At 37.6% G+C, this 21199-nt stretch overlaps 2 protein-coding genes across 2 annotated transcripts in view; one reads left to right on the forward strand and one right to left on the reverse strand.

Annotated features, from left to right (window-relative positions):
* The window catches only part of SASS6 (SAS-6 centriolar assembly protein), a 51191-nt gene extending 36238 nt beyond the window's left edge, over positions 1-14953 (forward strand). The window contains exons 15-18 of the mRNA XM_028101946.2: positions 12179-12273; positions 12969-13063; positions 13168-13276; positions 14841-14953. Coding sequence (XP_027957747.1) covers positions 12179-12273; positions 12969-13063; positions 13168-13274 — 297 coding nt within the window. The 3' untranslated portion in view covers positions 13275-13276; positions 14841-14953. The remainder of the gene's footprint in view (positions 1-12178; positions 12274-12968; positions 13064-13167; positions 13277-14840) is intronic.
* A 155-nt stretch (positions 14954-15108) lies between these two features.
* SLC71A1 (solute carrier family 71 member 1) overlaps positions 15109-21199 on the reverse strand; it is a 42136-nt gene continuing 36045 nt past the window's right edge. Inside the window, exons 9-12 of the mRNA XM_028101948.1 lie at positions 19790-19902; positions 18404-18501; positions 17317-17480; positions 15109-16315 (exon numbers count right to left, since the gene is read on the reverse strand). Of these exons, the coding sequence (XP_027957749.1) occupies positions 16109-16315; positions 17317-17480; positions 18404-18501; positions 19790-19902 (582 nt within the window). The 3' untranslated portion in view covers positions 15109-16108. The remainder of the gene's footprint in view (positions 16316-17316; positions 17481-18403; positions 18502-19789; positions 19903-21199) is intronic.

Raw genomic sequence — 21199 nt, forward strand, 5'->3', positions numbered from 1 at the left:
TTTAAGTATTTTTTTAAAAAAGATTTTATGTATTAGAGAGCGCACGCACTTGTGCTCACACACAAGCAGGGGGAGGGACAGGGGAGCGGGGGAAGGACAAGTAGACTCCTAGCTGAGTGTGGAACCCGACTGGGGGTTTGATACCACAACCCCGAGATCATGACCTGAGATGAAACTAAGAGTTGGATGCTTAACTGATTGAGTCACCCAAGCACCCCAGTATTTTTCTGATAATTTCAGTATTTTTATGATCTTGGAATTGACTACATCTGTTGGCTTGTCTTTTACATTGTGAATGCTTAGATTTTCCTGGGTTTTTTTTTTTTTTTAAAGATTTTATTTATTTATTTGACAGAGAGAGACACAGCGAGAGAGGGAACACAAGCAGGGGGAGTGGGAGAGGGAGAAGCAGGTTTCCTGTTGGGCAGGGAGCCCGACACGGGGCTTGATCCCAGGACCCCAGGATCATGACCTGAGCTGAAGGCAGATGCTTATTGACTGGGCCACCCAGGCGCCCCCTGGTTTTTTATTATTTTGGATTGTGTGTGGATCAGATAACACTATGAGGCTTTAGATCTTAAATCCTGAGGAGAGTGTGATTTTTTTTTTTTTTTAAGCAGTTTTCTTAGGGTCAAGTTGCAGGTTCTGAATTGCCTTGTGTAGGCCTCAGTTTTTGTGGCAGTTTAGTCTGTAAAGACTTTGCCATGTTATTTGGATCTGTGTGTGCATCATCTGGTGGGTGTTCTGTGATCTGGACAGTGGTTTACCCCATAGTTCACTTCTCTTTGGTATGTTAATTAAGGTTATGTCTTGCATGTCCAGACTGGAAGTGAACCCAGGAATTCATGCACATCTTTATGGGATCTCTTTCTTGAGTTCCTTTCTGTGATTTGTCCTGAATTTCCAGGATCCTTTCTGGTTTCTGGCTAGAAAGCATTGAACTGAGTTTTCCTACTGTGTCATGCAGTTTATGTCCTTGTTCTGCATTTGGTACCAAGCATTGGGAGGACAGAAAGAAAAAAATAATGAGGATTTGCCCTATGCTTTTGAGCTTATACTGCCCCTAGTCAGAGGGTGTGATTCCTTTTCTTTAGAGTTTTAGGTGCCTGTCTGACCACTTCTAGTGTCACCATCATCCCTCTGGATTCTACTTTCACAGAATTGCCTGAGGGTTAGGGCAGAAGAGAATCATTAAAGGGCTTGGGGGAGCTTCTTTTTTTGACCTTTAAGGAGCTTCTTTTTTTATTTTTCAGAGCAGAAAGAATCTACCTTGGTAATAATATTTTACTATGGCTTCCTCAGTATTTACCTGACATATCATTTTCTATACTTTTACATACTGCATCTTTATATTTAAAGTGGATTTCTTTAGTTATAATTGACTTACATTTGTATCCATTCTGACATTGTCTTTGACAATTTAAAATTTAATGTATATACTGATAAGGTTTATCATCTTGATGTTTGTTTTCTACCTCTACCATCTGTTCTTTGTCTCTTTTCTACCTTTTTCTTGTCTTTCCAATTAATTGCTCATTTCATTTTGCATTCAATTTTCTCTCTACATTGGGCTTTGCTTAATTTTCTTTTTGTTTGCTGTAGAGTTTGTAATATATGGCTTTACCTTTTCATTCTATCTTCATATAGTGTGCTACTTCCTATGTAATATATGAACCTTGCAATTATAATTTTTTCATGTCCCTCTGTTAACTATTAAGATTTTCTACATTTGTTAACAAACTTTTTTTTTTTTTTTTGCTTTAAACAATCAAGTGTCTTTTGGGATGCCTGGGTGGCTCAGTCGGTTAAGCATCTGCCTTCGGCTCAGGTCATGATCCTGGGGTCCTGGGATCGAGCCCCACATCGGGCTCCCTACTCAGGGGGAACCTGCTTCTCCCTCTGCCTCCCACTCCCCCTGCTTGTGCTCTCTCTCTCTCTCTGACAAATAAAAATCTTTAAAAAAATAAGGGAGTGCCTTTTAAAGAAATCAAATAAGAAAAAGGTTCTTTTGGTTTACTCATATATTTACCATTTTACATGCTCTATTTCTTTGTGTAGATCTGAAGTTTCATCTGATAACATTTTCCTTTCTTCTGGGTAACTAAGATATCTTACAGTGCAGATATTTAAGATGTCTTCTGTGGGCAATTAATACTTACTGCTTTTGTCTTATAACACTTTTATTTTGACTTCATTTTCTCTGCATATAGAATTCTAGGTTTACATGGTTTTTTTAATTGAAATATAGTTGACACGCAATGTTACATGAGTTTCAGATGTACAGCCTAGAGATTGACAACACTGTATTATGCTATCCTCACCACAACTATAGCTTGTCATATGTCACTAGATGACACTGTTACAGGAGCAGTGACTATATTCCCTCTGCTGTGCCTTTCATCTCTATGACTTAATCATTCCATAAATGGAAGTCTACATATCATCCTTCCCTTCACCCATTTTGCCTACTCACCCACTCCTCTCCCCTCTGGTAACCACCAGTTATTTTATTTTTTTAAAGATTTTATTTGAGATAGATGGAGAGAGAGTGCACACAAGCACGAGCCAGGGGGAGGGGCAGAGGGAGAGGGAGAAGCAGGCTCTCCACTGAGCAGGGAGCCCAATGCGGGGCTCCATCCCAGGACCAGGGGATTATGACCTGAGCCGAAGTTAGATGCTTAACCAACTGAGCCACCCAGGTGTCCCTCTGTAGAAAGTTTAGTATTATTTGTTGTAGTTCTGTGAAGAATACTATTGGTATTTTGATAGGGATTGCATTGAATCTGTAGATTGCTTTGGATAGTATGGACATTTTTACAAAATTAATTCTTCTAGTCCATGAACATGATATATCTTTCCATTTATGTTTCATCAGTGTTTTATAGTTTTCAGAGTGTGTGTCTTTTACTTTGTCAGTTAAGTTTATTCTTAGGTATTTTATTCTTTCTGGTGCAATTATAAATGGGTTTTTTGTTTTTTAAGATGCTTAATTTTCATCCATGGGTTTTATTCAGTGTATCTAAAATTTTTTATTTTATTTTATTTATTTGAGAGAGGGAGAGTGCACACGTGCATGTGGGCACATGAGTGGGGGGGGAGGGGCAAATGGAGAAGGAGAAGCAGACTCCCTGCTTAGTGTGGAGCCCAATGTGGGATTTTTGATTTCAGGACACTGAGATCATGACCTGAGCCAAAGTCAGATGTTTAACTGACAGAGCCACCCAGGTGCCCCTAAAATTTTATTGATGAGCTTTAGAACTTTCCAGTTACATTTTAAGTGAGATTATTGAGGTATCATTTACACACAGTAAAATTCAACTTTTGTAGTGTATTTCACTTAAAATAAATTCTGTGGTAAAATACATAGAACATACAATTCACTGTCTTACCCTTTTTAAGGATTTATTTATTTATTTGAGATAGAGTAAGCATGAGCAGGGGGACAGAGAGGGAGAAGCAGGGTCGCTGCTGAGCAGGGAACTCGACAACGGGGTTCGGTCCCAGGACCCCAGGATCATGACCTGAGCTAAAGTCAGATGCTTAACTAAGCCACCCAGGTGCCCGCCCTTTAACCTTTTTAAAATTTAGAATTAAAAATTGTGTATACACTGGCAGTGATGTTAAATACATTCATAATGTTGTGCATCCATCACCACCAATCATCTCCAGAACTCTTTTCATCTTGTAAAACTGAAACTCCATACCCATTAACTATTCATTTCCCAATTTCCCCCCATGCCTCCCAGCTCCTGGTAACCACAGTTCTACTTTCTGTCTCTATGATTTTGACTATTCTAAATACCTCATATAAAGTGGAATCATCACATAGAATTTGTCTTTTTGTGACTGGCTTCCTTCACTTAGCATGTGTCGTTAGGGTTCATCCCTATTGTAGCATACGTCACGATTCGTTCCAGGTGCTGAATAATCTTCCATAGTATGTATATAACACATTTTGCTTATCTGTTTATCTTTTTTTTTTTAAAGATTTTATTTATTTATTTGACAGAGACACAGCAAGAGAGGGAACACAAGCTGGGGGAGTGAAAGAGGGAGAAGCAGGCTTCCCAGTGAGCAGGGAGCCCGATGTGGGGCTCGATCCCAGGACCCTGGGATCATGACCTGAGCCGAAGGCAGCCGCTTAACGACTGAGCCACCCAGGCGCCCCTCTGTTTATCTGTTGATGGACAATTGAGTTGCTTCCATGTTTAGCTATTGAGAATAATGCTCCTATGAACATGGGTGTACATATATGTCTTCAAGCCCTGTTTTCATTTCTTTTGGGTGTATACTCAGAAGTAGAATTGCTGGTAGCAATTTTATTTTTAATTTTTTGAGAAACTGCCATAATGTTTTCCCTAGTGGTTGTACCATTTTACATTCCCACTAATAATGTACAAGAGTTCTAGTTTTTCCACATCCTTGCCAACACTTGTCTTATTTATTTTTTTAAATAGTAGCCATCCTGGGGTTCCTGGGTGGCTCACTTGGTTAAGCGTCTGCCTTTGGCTCAGGTCATGATCCCAGGGGCCTGGGATTGAGCCCTGCGTTGGGCTCCCTGCTCAGCGGAGAGCCTGCTTCTCCCTCCGCCCGCCCCCCCGCAACTTGTTTTCTCTCACTCTTTCAAATAAATAAATAAATCTTTAAAAAATAAAAAAAATAGTAAGCCATCCTAATGGGTGTGAGGAGGTATCTCATTGTAGCTTTGATTTGCATTGCCCTAATGATCAGTGATGTTGAGCATCTTTTTATATGCTCTTGGCTATCTGTATATTTTCTTTGGAGAGGTGCTTGTTCAGATTATTTGCCCACCTTTTTTTTTTTAAGTTTTAATTTTAATTCTAGTTAGTTAACATAGTGTTATATTAGTTTCAGGTGTACAGTATAGTAAGTCAATAAATCCATGCATCACCTAGTGCTCATCACAAGTGCACTCCTTAATCCCCATCAGCTATTTAGCCCGCCCACCACCCTTTCGGTAACCATCAGTTTGTTCTCTATAAAGAGTCTGTTTCTTATTTGTCTTTCTCTCTCTCATATTTTTTTCCCCTTTGCTTGTTTTAGTTTGTTTCTTAAATTCCACATATGCATGAAATCATATGGTATTTGTCTTTCTCTGACCTATTTTGCTTAGCATTATAGTTCAACCATGTCATTGCAAATGGCAAGATTTCATTCTTTATAGCTCGGTAATAATCCATTTTGTGTGTGTGTGTATGTGTATGTATGTGTATATATGGATACATTTATCCATTCCTCAGTTGATGGACACCTGGGCTGCTTCCATAACTTAGCTATTGTAAATAATGCTGCTGTAAACATAGGGGTGCATGGAATTGTTTTCTTAATTTCCCTTTCTGCTACTTTATTATTAGTGTTATAGTATTATAGAAACACAACCAATTACTGTATATTAATTTTGTATCCTGCAATTTTACTGAGTTCACTTATTCTAATAGTTTTTTTGTAGAGCCTTTAGGGTTTTCTATGTATGGTATCTGTAAATAGTGACCGTTTAACTTATTCCTTACCAATTTGTATGCATTTTGTCTTATTGCTGTGGCTAGGACTTCCAGTACTATGTTGAATAAAAGTAGCTAGAGTGGACATCCTTGTGCTCTTCCTGATTTTAGGGAAAAAGATTTCAGTTTCTCACCATTCGGTATGATGTTGGCTGAGGGTTTGTCATATATGGCTTTTACTATGTTGAGGTATGTTTTCTCTAAATGCACTTTGTTGAGAATTTTTATCATGAATGAATATTGAATTCGTTAAATGCTTTTTCTTTATCTATTGAGATCATGTGATTTTTATTTATTTTGTTAATGTGGTGTTTCACATATTGATTGATTTGCAGATACTGAACATCCTTGCATCCCCAGAATAAATCCCACCTGGGTATGGTGAATGATGATTTTTTTCTCCCCCGAGATTGATTGATTGATTGATTGATTGATTTTAGAGATAGTATGTGCGAGCAGTGGGGAGGGGCACAGGGAGAGGGAGAGAATCCACAAGCAGACTCCCTCACTGAGCTCAGAGCCTGATTGTGGGGTGTGAATGATGCTTTTATTATACTGTTGTATGTCGTTTGCTACATTTGCTGACGATTTTTACATCTGTGTTCTTCAGGGATATGGTCTGTAGTTTTCCTTTTTTGAAATGTCTTTGATTTTGATATGAGGGTAATGCTGGTCTTGGAGAATGTATCCTGAAGCTTTCTTTCCTGTTCTTTTTTTGGAATAGATTGAAGTGAAAATAGATATTAATTTTTCTTTAAATATTAGGTAGAATTCACCTGTGAATCCATCTGGTACTGGACTTTGATTTATTGGGAATTTTTTTGGGGGGGAAGATTTTATTTATTTTAGAGAGTGCAAGCGGGGAAAGGGACAGAGAGAGAATCTGAAGCGACTCCATGCTGAGTGCAGAGCCCGACATGGGGCTCAATCACACAACCCTGAGATCATAACCTGAGCTGAAATCAAGAGTTAGATGCTTAACCGACTAAGTCACCCAGGTCCCAGGAATTTTTTGATTACTGATTTAATTTATTGACTGGAAATTGGTCTGAACTGTTCAGATTTTCTGTTTCTTCTTAATTCAATTTTGGAAGATTGTTATGTTTTTAGGAATTTGTCCATTTCTTCTCGGTTCCCCAATTTTAGCATATAATTTTTCATTTTAGTTTCTTACAATCCTTTGTGTTTCTGTGGTGACATTTTTTTACTACTTTCATTTCTAATTTTATTTCCTTCCTTTTTTTCTTCATGAGTCTAGCTAAAAGTTTGTCAGTTTTGTTATTTTCAAAGAACCACCTGATTCCATTGATCTCTTCAAGTGTTTTTTAGTCTCTGTTTCATTTATTTCTGCTCTAATCTTTATTTTTCCCCTCACTGCCTTGGGCTTTCTTTTCTAGTTCCTTTAGATGTAAAATTAGACAGTTTGAGATTTTTCTTGTTTTTTGAGGGAGGCCTTTATCACTATAAATTTTCCTTGAGAATTGCTTTAGTTGCATCCTACAGACTTTGGGCCAATGTGTTTTCATTTTCTTTTGTCTTCATGTCACTTTTGATTTCCTCCTTGATTTCTTCATTGACCCAGGGGATATTTAGTAGCATGTTGTTTAGACTCCATGTGTTTATGCTTTTTCCATTTTTTTTTCTTGTAAATTTCTTGTTTCATAACAGTTGTGGTTGGAAACTATGGTTGATATGATTTCACTCTTACATTTATTGAGATTGTTTTGTGACCTAATACGTGATCTGTCCTGGAGAATGTTTCACGTGATTTTAAAGCAATGTGTATTCTGTTGTTTTGGGATGGAACGTTCTATATATATGTGTTAAGTCTATCTGGTCTAATATGTTATGCAAAGACACTGTTTCCTTTTTAATTTTTTGCCTGGATGAAGTATCCATTAATGTAAGTGGGATGTTAAAAAGTCCCCTACTATCATTGTATTACTGTCAGTTTCTCCCTTTACATCTGTTAATATTTGCTTATTAAGTGTTCCAACGGTGAGTACATAGATATTTACAATTGTTGTATCCCCTTGTTGGATTGATCCCTTTATTATCATGTAATGCCTTTCTTCGTCTCTTGTTACACTTTAATGTCTGTGTTGTCTGATATAAGTATTACTACCTAGGCTTTATTTCACTTCCATTTGCATGGAATATCTTTTTCATCATTTCACTTTTAGTCTTCCTGTGTCTTTAGGTCTGAAGTGTGTCTCTTGCAGGAAGCATATAGGTGGGGCTTGTTTTGTTATCCATTCTGTCACCCTGTGTATTGACTGGACCATTTAGATCATTTATATTTAAAGTAATTATTGATAGGTATTTACTTAATGCCCCTTTATTGTTTTCTGTTTGTTTTTGTAGTTCTTCTCTGTTCCTTTCTTCTGTCGCTCTCTTGTGATTGATGACTTTCTTAATATTAGGCTTGGATTTCTCTCTTGTGTATCTAGTATAAGTTTTTGGTTGATGGTTACCATGAAGTTCATATATAACATCCTAAGTATTTAACAGTCTGTATTAACTTGATGGTCACTTAATTTCCAAGACATTGTAAAAGAACTTTATTTTTACTCCCCCTCTCTTCACCGTTTTTGTGTTTTCGTGGTTTACAGCTTTTTATTTCATGAGTCCCCTTAACTAAATTTTAAAGATTTTATTTATCTTAGAGAACATGCGTGTGAGCAGTGGAGGAGTAGAGGGAAAGAGAGGAGGAAAGAATCTCCAGCAGACTCTGTGCTGAGTGTAGAGCCCACCATGGGGCTCAGTCTCTCAACCCTGAGGTCATGACCTGAGCTGAAACCAGGAGTCAGATGCTTAACTGACTGTGCCACCCAGGAGTGCCACACCCCCTTAACTATTTTTTTTAAGAAATAATTGAATTTACTACTTTTGTCTTCTAACCTTCATACTAGCTTCATAAATAATTGTTCTATTACCTTTAGTGTATGTTTGCTTTTATTTGTGAAAGGTTTTCTTTTCCTAATTTTCTTTTTTTTTTTTTAAAGATTTATTTATTTATTTGACAGAGAGAGACACAGCGAGAGGGAACACAAGCAGGGGGAGTGGGAGAGGGGGAAGCAGGCTTCCCAAGGAGCAGGGAGCCTGATGCAGGGCTCGATCCCAGGACCCCAGGATCACGACCCGAGCCGGGGCAGACGCTTAACGACTGAGCCACCCAGGTGCCCCTCCTAACTTTCTTCTAATTGTGGCCTTTTCTTTCCACTTAAAAGAGTCTCTTTAGAAAGTGACTTTTTCTCTGGGTGCTTTTAAGATTTTCTTTTTTTTCGTTGATTTTTTTTTCCCCAGCAACTTACTTATAATATGCCTTGGTGTGGTACATGTATATCATCAATTAGGGCTTTTTATTGAGGACTTGTTATCAGGGGTTAATGGTTGACAGCTTGGAAAATTTTAGTCATTATTTCACTCTCTTTTTTTTCTGTTATTTCCTTTCAGTACTCTAGTTACGCACAGTTGATTACATATTTTTCCATTGAGACTGTTTATTTTTTTATGCTTCATTTTATATTCTGATGTTCTGTTTTAAAGTTTACCAGTCTTTATTTCTGTAGTGTTTAATATGCTGTTATTTCTGTCCAGTGAGAAATCTGTATTTTAGATAATGAATATGTCATCTCTGCAATTTCAGTTTTATTCTTTTTTATACCTTTCATTTTTCCCATACTTTTGATTTCCATTAAATTCTTGTTCATAATTATCATTGTTCTAACATCTCTGTCCTTGTTCTGTTATCATTTCTGTCATTTCTGGATCTGTTTTATTGATTGTTTTTTTCTTGGTGTTTTCACATTTTCTTCCTGTCATCTCTAGTAATTTTTGATAGAATGTGGAACATTTTCAATGGTTACATTGTTGACTGTATGGATTTTGTTATCTTCCTTTTTTATAGAGTGACTGCTATTTAAGTTAGTTTGGGGTTCCTTTCATCCCTTTGGAGCATTCTGGGCTTTTTGTTTTTTTCTTTAGCTTTACTTCAGTGCATCTAGGGTAGCTTTTACTCAAGGGACAGTTTATCCCTTCTATAAAGCTATGATCCTTCCTGGCTCTTCACTGAATGCCCTAAATGATTACCAAGGACTTTTAACTTTGACTCCATGATTATGAACCTTGGGAATTGTTTAGGTTAAAACTCCCATTTCTTTTTTTAGTCTTGTGGAGATTTTTCCCTGTGCATGTGTCTAGTGCTAAGGAAAAACTCAAAGGGACCCATGTGCAGATTTCCAGAGATTTTTCTCTATACGTTCTTTTTTTTTTTTAATTTTATTTTTTCATTTATTTGAGAGAGAGTGAGGAAGTGAACGTAAGCAGGAGGAGGGGCAGAGGGAGAGGAGAGAGAATCCCAAGCAGACTCCACACTGAGCATGGAGCCTGACAGGGGGCTCGATCTCACAACTCTATCATAACCTAAGCCAGAATCAAGAGTCAGATGCTTAACTGACTGAGCTACTTAGGCACCCCTTCTTTCTCATCAGAATTCTGCCCTGAACTTCCACTCACCCCAGCCTCCCTAAATTCTGATCTTACCTCTTCCATTTAGCAATTATGTTTTCCCCTCTGTCACTGAATTTAGGTAAGGTGCCTCCACTTGGAAACCTGGGTCAGTTGTAGGGATCACACGTCTCTCAAAGATCACAGTTGTGTACTACCTGTTGTTCAGTATTTGAGACCATTCTTTTTATTTTGTCCAGTTTTCTAATTTATGATTTTTGTCTGTATCTTATGAATTGATATTAGTACTTTCTTAATATTTCTTACTCTTTCATATTTATTTTTCTATAAGGAATATTAGAATCAGCTTGTTTTACTTTTAAAAATGTGTTTAAGGTTATGTGAAATGTGTAGATTAATGTAAGGAGAACTAATATCTTTGGAATATTGAACCTCGATAGTCAAGTACAGTAGCACATACCTTTGTAATTTGTAATTTAACCAAGAGTTAGTATCTATCTATTGCTATTTTATTGTGAGTTTTTACTAAAAATATTTATTGTTTTCTCATGCCTTTTCCCTTTGTATGCAAGTAGTCATAGTTTTTTTTTAATCTATTAGTGTGGTGACCTATATGTATACCTTTTTCTAATATACAGCCCATTTATAAATTTCTGGTATGAAACCTCAGTTGTTTATTTTAGTTTGGATTTTTGTATAGATTCTTGGATTACTTTTGATTGTTTTAAAGATTTATTTTTTATTTATTAGATATAGGGAGGGAGGGAGAGCGAGTGGGAGAGAAGGGGCAGAGGGAGCCAGAGAGGGAGAGAAGCAGACTCCCTGCGGAGTGCAAAGCCTGAGCCCAAGATCATGACCTGAGCCCTAGATCATGACCTGAGCCAAAACCAAGAATCGGCCGCTTAACCGACTGAGTCACCCAAGGCTTTTGATTGTTCTAAAATTCAAATTCCTAGCTTTCATTTAGAATCCTTAAATATAACAGACTTTGAAAAATTTATGAAAAGAATTCTCAGAGTGCATGAGATATATGCATCATTGTGGTAAGTAGGGAGACAACTTTTAGAACTATGACACTTATTTAAATGTACAGTTGACCCTTGAACTGTGCTGGGGTTTGGGGGCATTGACCTCCGCATTGTTGAAAAACTGCATGTTAACTTTTGACTTTCCCCAAATTGAACTACTGTATTTTTAATACATATATTTATTTTTCACCTCAGCCCCCCCACCCCACAAATGTGTTTTATATTGTGACTGAGAAGTAAGAAGTTGCCAGATGGCAAGCAAAGGGAAGGTAGAGGAGAGACACGGGGTAGGCTTAAACAACAGGACTCTCACCTGCTTTTGGCCGTCCTCATCCCCCTACGTGGGCATGAAGGTTAAGTTCACTGAAGCCTTGAACAGCTCTGGAGAGGGATTCTTGCTGAAGTGGCAGGGCCAGTTACTGGTCCTCCTTGGCCAGGGATCATAGAATGATACCACATCACCAAAGGGTCTGGGGGAACCCCACAATGACAGGAAGAAGCCCACAATGCAGAGCAGACAGCAGGGAGGGGTGCCATCTGCCATAATGAATGACCTCCAAGCAGACGAGCTAATATCCCAGGGATCTGGCAGCTCACAGCTTGCCAGCATGTCCTGTAAGCAGAAGCTGCCTTAGAACCAGGTAGGGAGTCAGTGGGTCATGCCAACCTAGAGAGATGGTAAAGGTGCTCTGCCTTCCCCTAGATGTTGCATAGAAGGACGTTTTCTACATTTCTGGGTAGTGGATAAGGGGTGTTACTCCAGGATCCAGTTTTGCTAACTTTAGGTGGGGGTGAGGAGACGTACGGTACCTCATTCTACTGTACTGTATTTGTTGACCAAAATCCGTGTTTAAGTAGACCCCTGCAACTCAGGTTGTGCAGCTGTATGTTTTTGTTTCAAAATAATTGTTAAGAGAATTATTTTATACTGTTCATCTTGCTTCTATCACAGGAATGTTTCTGACAAAGAGAAATAGGATTTTTTGTTGGTGGTGGTTAAATCTTGTGAAGAAAATGTGCTTGTGTTATAAAATTCATGTTGAACCTGTTCTTCTGTGGTCTAGATTTAGCAGAAAAAAAATTTAATCACCTGTCTCCATATGCAACTGTCTCAATTCTCACTAATTCAGTTACATGAGGTGTTTTCTATCTTTACAGGTTCAGTTTAACCTGCAGTTCACAAAACCAAATACATCACTAGATGTTCAGTCAGGAACAACTATTAGTATGCCTTGCTCAACTGATAAGGAAAAGTAAGTACTTGTTGGCATAAAATTTAATGTTTGCAGTTTTGAAAGTCATCTTAAATAATTTTTATCCGTTCTTGAAAGCTTTGATGCCCACTTATTTATCTGTGACATTTTAAGTTGCTTATCAGTGGGATTGAAGTAGAGTTCCTTTTATCTATAAGAAAGAGATTTCCCATGTTTTTTTAAACTGTAGTAGACATTTAAACATAAATCTTATTTTTTAGGAGACTTTCCTACATAACTGAATTACCTTTCATCTGCTTTTGGGCAACTAGATAGAAATCTTTTTAACTCCCTTTAGTGTGGTTTTTGTTTTTGTTTTGGCTTTGTCTGCCTCCGGAAGCACTCCGTTTTTCTGAATTAATGCTTCCAGTGTAAAGTACTCTGAGAAGCCAGCTATTTTATTTTATTTATTTTATTTATATTGTAAAGATTAAAGATTTATTTATTTGAGAGAGAGCGAGCATGAGCAAGGGGAGGGACAGAAGGAGAGGGAGAGAAGCTGACTGGGAAGGGTACTTTGGCTTATGGATGAATTACTTAAGAAACCACTGGAGAATATGGTTTGTTTTGAACAAAGCTATCAACAGATTATTTTATACATAGTATATGTATGTCTGTAGATTAAACCTTCAAAATTAACTTTTAAAGTGAAAATAAGGCTTTGTTAAGTAAATAATTACTATTTTCCTTTCAAGTGGTGCAAATTTAGGGCTAGAATCCAAATACCTGAAGAAAAGGGAAGATAGCATTCCTTTACGCGGGCTCAGCCAAAACCTGTTCAATAATCCAGGTGAGAGGACAGTTCTGAAATGGATTTTACACTGTGGTTTAATTGACTATATTTTACAGAAACCTAAGTGAATACAAATAATTTTTTTTTGTCCTCATTTGCAGACCATCAAAAAGATGGCACTTTAGGAGCATTACAGACATCTTCCAAACCCGCAGTGCTCCCTTCTGCATCTTCAGCGTATTTCCCTGGGCAGTTAACAAACAGTTAATGGTAGTGTTACCGTTTACTTTTTATTGAAATTTTAGAAATTCCCATGGTTTAAAAATATATGAACAGCATAGATCAAATCCTTCAGCCAGCAAGTTTACTTGAGCTTACTGTATTAGATTGTTTGGATCCTCTTTAAGTACTGCTGTCATTTCATGACAAGCTAGAGGAACCGATTTGTACTTGGGGGATTCTGAGTGAAGATTCTCAGGAAATGACACCTTTTAGCTGTGAACATGGTATTTTATAGAATAACAGTATGAATTTCATTAAATGAATCCTTAAAAAAGAAGTTCTAAGGAAAGAGTTGATCCTTTTACAGGACATTCTAGTCATTGAGTATCTGGGTAAATGAAAACCTGCTCAGACATAATATGAAACCAAAAAATGTTAATAATTCATGTTATCATTTTCATTGGTAAAAGTTTTAAATTTGACACCTGAAAATTATGAGGGAAAATTATCTCCAAAGATATCTATATTATATTTACCATAAAGGGAAAAGTCTTAGAATTACCTTCAATGACTGAAATTAATCCTTCATAGCAAGTAAATATTTTCCTTGCAACACCTTTAAATTAGCTATTGAACAAGTCTAAGTAATTTTGATAAATTATAAAAATAATTTAGACAATGTATTTATATAACCAGATTGGGTATAAAGTGCTTTTAATCATTTGAGCTGCAAAGTTTATAGGATTTTAATGCTTCCTGGAAAACTACATTTACCCAGTTTTTCTCTTTTGTTTGGAGTTTTATTAGTTTGTTATGCAGTTAAATCTGTATTAGTGGAATGTTTTAAAAATTAGTACTATACAAAATAAGAGCATCATGAATATTGTTTTTTTATAATATCAGAGTGGCTTCGCCCAGTACAGAGTAGCATTCTCTTATGAAACGTATAAATCAATTTTTGTTTGCAAGGATTGCTAATGCTCATGTAATATTTATAAACTATTCTCAGGACCTTAATACTGTTAATATCAGTATTATTGGGTTCACGGTAAGACAATCTAGTATTTGCTCGTATTTTTCTGAAGCCACAATATTGAGTCTTGTGATACTCTGAAACTGTGCTGGTAGTTGCAAACAGTCTTAACTAGGGGATTTATTCAAAAAAACTTAGTGACCATTATTGGGTAGTGACTTTTATATGTGACTTGTCATTTCAGTATACTGTATGAGTATTAGAATACTGGTTACAGTAACTTGAAAGCACTTACTAATAATCTGGAAAGTAGCCTCTTGGTGATACTAGAATCTTTCCTGTAAATATAATGTAACATATATATAAAACATTGTGACAGGGTTTGGATGGGACTTAGGACATACAGGTAGTTCTTTTTTATTTGAAATTGTTTTGCAGTGTACAGCTGTACATGTGTTAATAATCACAAGGTTGCACTTAATTTCTGTGAACTGTGAGCTTTGTTAATAAAGTATTTATGGAGTATGATGTGTATATAAAAACAAACAGCATTGATCTGCAACTGTTGACTATGCTTAGAATTTAAGTACTTCTGTTTAATATACAGACTAAGTTTTCATTTCTTTTGTCTTCCTACAGGAGTATGTTGTAGTGAGGGAGGAAAAAAAGCGGTTGAAGGGAAAATGATGTAAAGCTTTGATTTGTTACTGTAAAAATGATTATGGTAACAAATAAAGCCAAAACAGATCTTACAGGGAATCACAGATCAAGACTTTCTTAAAAAAAAAAAAATCATTAAAATATTTAATTTTATTAAGAGTATTTACATTTCTTTTAAGACCTTATTTAACCATAGTGAATGTTCCAAGTTTAAAAAGCATTGAGCAATAACCACACACAAGATGAAAACAGTGTAAACTATACAATACTTTATGTACAATTTTTACAAAGTAACACTTTTTTAAATAATATAACTGGACACAAAAATATACACTTTAGAGAAATTCACATCAGTAATTGTATAAAGCTCTCTTCTAGGGTCCTGAAAATTTAGGACAAACATTAGCTCTGTAAATAAAGTGTTACTGTGACAGTCCTGAAAGGCCACTATATATATTTATCTACATATAGATATCACATTGACATTTTCAAGGCTACCAGCTTTACTATTTAATTTTTAGATTATGTATTCAAGTGTTGAGGTTCTTATGATTATGCAAACATTAAAAGAATAGTGGTGTAAGTAGATGGGGAACAAATCCGAGCCAGTGTTTAGATTTACAGACTCTACCCCAATTTAAATTCTAAATGGCTGATATTTTTTCATTTCAAAAACAGTGGTGAATGTTTAAAATAAAATTACTACAAACAAGCTTGAAACATGATTCAGATTTAGTACAATTTTCTTGAGTTTTTTTTTAATGCAAACAATTCATTTACCATTTCTTTACTTTAGTGCATCTGCATTAAGGCTTTGAATTATTTGACCCAAGATTTTACAGTGTTAAAAACGAACAGGTCCATAACCGTACTATCTACTCTGTCTCGCTGTGAGTCAGCATAAATAGAGTTAAAGCTCAACACCTGAAGGAAATGGTAGCAGAGACGTTGCTAGTATCTAAGAAGGTACGTATATAGTTTTTAATTAAAGGATGTATAATAAAACAAAAAGCTTAGTGGCAAGAAATTGGTGCTAATAAACAAAAGGTTTCTTTTCAAAAGAAATTGTAACATCTTTGGAAAACTGTCTGGTTCTGGTTCTTTCTTTAGTTCCCACGGAGTTCATGCAGATACATTTCTTAAGACAATCTTAAAGTACATTGTAGATGGAAATGGAATGTACATCCAGAACTACAGGTGAAAACTAAGACCTGGGTGTGAGAGAAAAGTCTTCCTGATTTCGGTCATCACACATTTGTGTCCTGGAGCAAAGGTTCTTTGGCCTCTCCTGGCGCTTGTGTACTGTGAGGATGGCTGTGACTGCCACAGTGCTTTCTCCAGCTGCTGGACCGTAAGCTCAAATTGGTATGTTCTGGAATAAACAAGGCAACAAGCAGAGCCAGCAGTACCGAACAGGCTCCAAATAGGAAGGGGGGGCCAGGGATGATCGAATTCTGAGAAAGAAAAAGATAATTAGGGTTTTTGCGCCGTCATCTCTGCTCTAAAACTGCTTATCTTTTAGTAATCCCAGATTGCTATGAATTATAAATCAAGGTCTTCTCTCTTTCTTCATCAGAGCTACAGTTAGAAAATGCATTTGCTTTTCAGGAGAAAAGGGACATGATCATACTCTCACTATAAAATTCTGAGGATAGTAACTGATCCAAGAAACAGAGCCAAAAGATTTTTTAAAAAACAGCCTATGCAGAAATAGATGGTCACTTCTAGCACAGAATCTGAACACATCCTATGAGCCTTCACCTCATTAGTTCAGCAGGAAGCTCTCAAAAGTAAAAGTAAGTAGCATACGTCATTAACTACCTTAGTGGGATCAATGACCGTTTTCTTTGTTTAAAAAGGTAAATACATTCTCTAGTAACAAGTGAGGGAAACACAGCTAAGGCTGTTACCATAAGAATCAAAAAGGCCTTTGTTTTAGCCCAAAGTTACATTCATCCTTAGCAAAAACTTGCACAGCCAGTTTAACCTGTATAGCCCCACAAACATTTTTATTTAACAGTAGTCTTGGCGCTCTGCTAAACAAGCACGGAACTGATGAGCTGTTTGCATTGGCTAAAGGGATGATGTCTGCCGTTAGTATTTTCAGTTGTAAGGAGGGAAAGTACAGCAAACAAGTAAACAAAGATGTGAATCAGCACCTGGCTGCCGGTTGCTGCAGAAGGCAGGCCTCGCCTGGGGGCCTGGTGCCTCGCCCAAGACCCGGATGAGACAGCAGTACACACGGGGGCTGTTACCCACGCCACAAGGTGTAATACCACACACTAGAATATTTCAGTAATTCTTAAATTCTTGAGGGAAAAGGTATGCACAGCCCCTTTGGCTTTGGTTTTTAAGTGCTGTAATACTCTCACGTAAAAGCTTGGGTGACCAAAAACCATTTATCTTTCAATCCAGCCAAATGAACTGTATGTTTATCAGGTGAACGAAGAATTACCTGTTCAAAGTGGTGCTGTGGGCTTGTGTTTGTTCCCAAGTCTGTTCCTGTCATTGGCAGTTCTTTAAGTTCCACATGGAATATGTAGAAAATGAATCCATAAAGAGCTGGTCCCAGACCATTGCACAATCCTCGAATTCCTGTTATCATTCCTTGAACAACACCTAAATTGTTTACACAAATTATGTAATGCACCGCTTATTTTTTTCCTGCCCTAGAACCAGTACAAACAGGAAGTCAATCTAAAACAAAAGCTCTCATCAGACACTAGCAATTTACCAAGATGGCATTAAAAAGTACTTAGAAGCCTTCAGCTCTACAAAGTAAGCTATCTGATACAAATGTGAGATCGGGTAAACCCAACCCAGACATAGATCTAGTTTAAACAAGTGGGCAAAAGCACCTCATTTCCCTTTAAAACACCCCTGGCTAAAAATCAGACATGAGTTCACAAGCATAATTGTTAAAAAAGAAAAAACTGCCCCCAAGCAGCTACTTAAGACCCCAGTGAGTCAAATACAGTTTGAGTTTTGCTTTTCTCTGGGATCTTTTCTCAAATTTAAAATGCAATTTGCTTTGGCCACAGGTCTTTCCTTCCTCATTTATCAAGCACATGCGCTGCCACTCTTTTGTAACACCTTTTTTTCCCCCTTATGACTAGAGAAAACACATCCTTTTCAAAGAATTATCTGTTAGTGTTTCGAGAATTAAATGTTCCTATCACAAAAGCGTAGGATACTGTTTTCTTTAGATAACTGAAACCTAAGATTTAAATAAAAGGGTTACTTAAACCCAAGGTGTCTAGCACATCATAGCAAACTTAAAAGTGGACATAAGGTGGCCAGTCTATCATTAGATTTTCTAGCAAAAGGACAGATAGCGCCACGCACTCAGAGTGAGAGACATGGTTACAGATACCCACCTAAGGACAGTACCCTGGAATCTGCTTTTCCTCTTAGCAATGAAAGCAATTTTAAATTCTTTACCTTGAAGATACATTTATGATCCTGTACTGAGGAAGGAGATAAGACACAGGATTCGAGTATTCATGCTTTGAAATAATAATTATGAGTTCTTGTCAACTCACCTTGTTGATCAGCATCAGCAGTTCGTGAAACAAGGGCACTGACCGCTGGAAAGGTAATGCTAGACATGGCCGCTACGGCCCCGGCAGCCCACATCATCCTGTAACCCAAAGCAGCAAAACAAAAATACGTTCTCCACTGTGCCTCTCAGAACACACGCTTGAATTCAAGTCACTGTTACTGCAAAATGGCCGTGGTACAGGGAAAAGGAGAATCGTACTTGGTCTATTCCTTCCTTCCTGTGTGACTCTGGGCAAGTCACTCTAAGGCCTGAGCGGTGGGTGGGGGGACAGGGAGGCCATTGAGAATAAAGTACAATACACATAAAAAACATCATTTCGTGTTTCCCCAGCCAGTTAGTCACTGCAGGCCCTGTTCCTGCAGACCTGTGCTTCAGCGTGAAGCTACTGAGCTGACCTAAGCCTTGGATGTTCTGGGCTTGATACTCGAAATAAACGCTTTAGATCATTTAAATTGTGAGCACCTCTTTGTAGAAACTAGCCTGGAAAACAAAACGACCGTCAAAACACACTCTTGATGCTTACTCCTATCCAAATCCAAACAGAAGTAGTATGTTTGGGTGAAAACCTGAGTGAAGCGAGTTCAGTCCCGTCATCCAGAGCATAAAGGCGCGCCTGCACGGCCCGACCTTGACCTCACTACTGCCATCACCCTGCAGGGCACCAGACTGGCGAGAAAAGCAAAGAGCCTTTTCTCTGGCATGAAGCTGGGACCAAAACAAATCGGGCTTGCTCAATTAACTTCTGGTGTGCCATCAGTAATGATCACTGATGCTACACATTTCTTTTCTAACAGAAAAACAAAAAGTAAATAATGCTAGCTTTCAGGGCTTTGCTGCTTTGAGATTACATGTTTTATCCTAATGACAGACTGATAACAGATTAAATGCTCAGTAGAGATTGAAAAACTAATCTCATTTAAAAGTCTGTCACAGAGAAAAGTGATGTCACACCTCTCTATCCTCAAGCCGTTCTAGAATATACAAATACACAAGTGTGAAATCTGTATTATATACATTTTGAGAGAAATAAAGCATAGTAGGAGATAGATTAAAATCTAGTAATAAGCCTTAGATGAGAAGCAAATACAAAAATGTCAATTAGGGGCACCTGGGTGGCTCAGTCAGTTGGGTGTCCAACTCTTGATTTTGGCTCAGGGTCCTGGGATCGACCCCCACATCAGGCTCTGCGCTCAGCAGGGAACCTGCTGGGGATTCTCCCTCTCTGCCCCTCCCCCACTCATGTGTATGTTCATGCTCTCTCCTCTCTCTAAAATAAATCTTTAAAAAGAAAGTCTGTCAATTATACCTCAGTAAAGCTGGAAAAAAAAGGCAAACATTAAAAATTTAAAAATTAAAATATACCTACCAAGGTTCTGAACCAAAGCCATACCACGCCAGCTGTAATATTTGAAATCCTAGACCCAATAAAATGGTGTTCTTATTTCCAATTGACCGCATAAGTAAACTCAAGACTATGGTCTAGAAAAGAAGAAAAACCAGAATAGAATTGTTTATCAGAAAAGAACTTTTTAAAAATAAAAAATACTTGGTGACTTCCTTCAATCTGTAATATAAAAGGACTACTACCACTTTACATTTTGACTTTTTAACAATTGCCCTGAATGTATCTTGAGACCATTACTCCAGATCATACAGAGCAAATGAAAGGTCCCTTTGCTGACACAGATCCAGATTCAGGGAAAAAGAAAACTGAAAACAGAAAAGTGAACTTTCTATTCAGGACATTTCTACTGACGTCTTAAATCAGAAATTGTGAGTACCATCAAAAGGTTCAAACCCATGGTTTGGGGGATCCCCGCTATGTAACAGCTTTAAAAGTTTTTATGGGTCTAAGTTAATCCAAAATGCTTATCCTCCCAGCTAAGCAAAACTGTAACAGTACAAGAATTATTCTAGGGGCGCCTGGGTGGCTCAGTTGTTCAGCATCTGCCTTCGGCTCAGGTCATGATCCCAGGGTCCTGGGATCGAGCCCCGCATCAGGCTCCCTGCTCAGCGGGAAGCCTGCTTCTCCCTCTCCCACTCCCCCTGCTTGTGTTCCCTCTCACACTGTCTCACTCTGTCAGATAAATAAATAAAATCTTAAAAAAAAAATTAACTCTATATCCTTCATCTAAATTACTGCTGAAAGCATGATGCTTTTACAAACAGTAAACAGGTGTAATTAAGTATGATTTGGGAAAAGTACAGTATAAGAACACAGCCTTTGGAAAAATAGCCTGGATCATCATCTTGGCTCTAACTATGTGACCCTGGGCAAGTTACTTCACACTGAAACAGTTCCGTCTCTTACAAAATGGCAATAGTACCTACTTCAAAACTACGTCATGTCGGTTAGAGGAACTATTTATAAAATGCTTAGCATTGTCCTTGGCACACAGCAGGTATTTAGTAAACGATATTATGGGTTGTGTAGGTTTTCTTTTCCTTTTCTTTCAAAGCTAATAGAAATTCAGCAATGGTTGGGGATGTCAGAAAATATTTCTTGCTATTTTTTTTAAGACTATTTATTTGGCAGAGAGATACAAAACGAGACAAGGAACATAAGCAGGGGGAGCTGAAGAGGGAGAAGCAGGCTCCCTGCTGAGCAGGGAGCCCAACACGGGGCTCGATCCCAGGATGCTGGGAGCCAAAGGCAGAAACTTAATGACTGAGCCACCCAGGCGCCCCTATTTCTTGCTACTTTAATGAAAGTACTGAATATACTAAAGGTAGCTAGTAAATCCAGAGGAAAAGGTGAAAATAATTCAGGAAATCA

The sequence above is a fragment of the Eumetopias jubatus genome, unplaced genomic scaffold (assembly GCF_037043125.1).
Source record: "Eumetopias jubatus isolate StellerSeaLion01/CBP00866 unplaced genomic scaffold, mEumJub1_p1.0 scaffold_4, whole genome shotgun sequence".
Taxonomy (NCBI): Eukaryota; Metazoa; Chordata; class Mammalia; order Carnivora; family Otariidae; genus Eumetopias; species Eumetopias jubatus.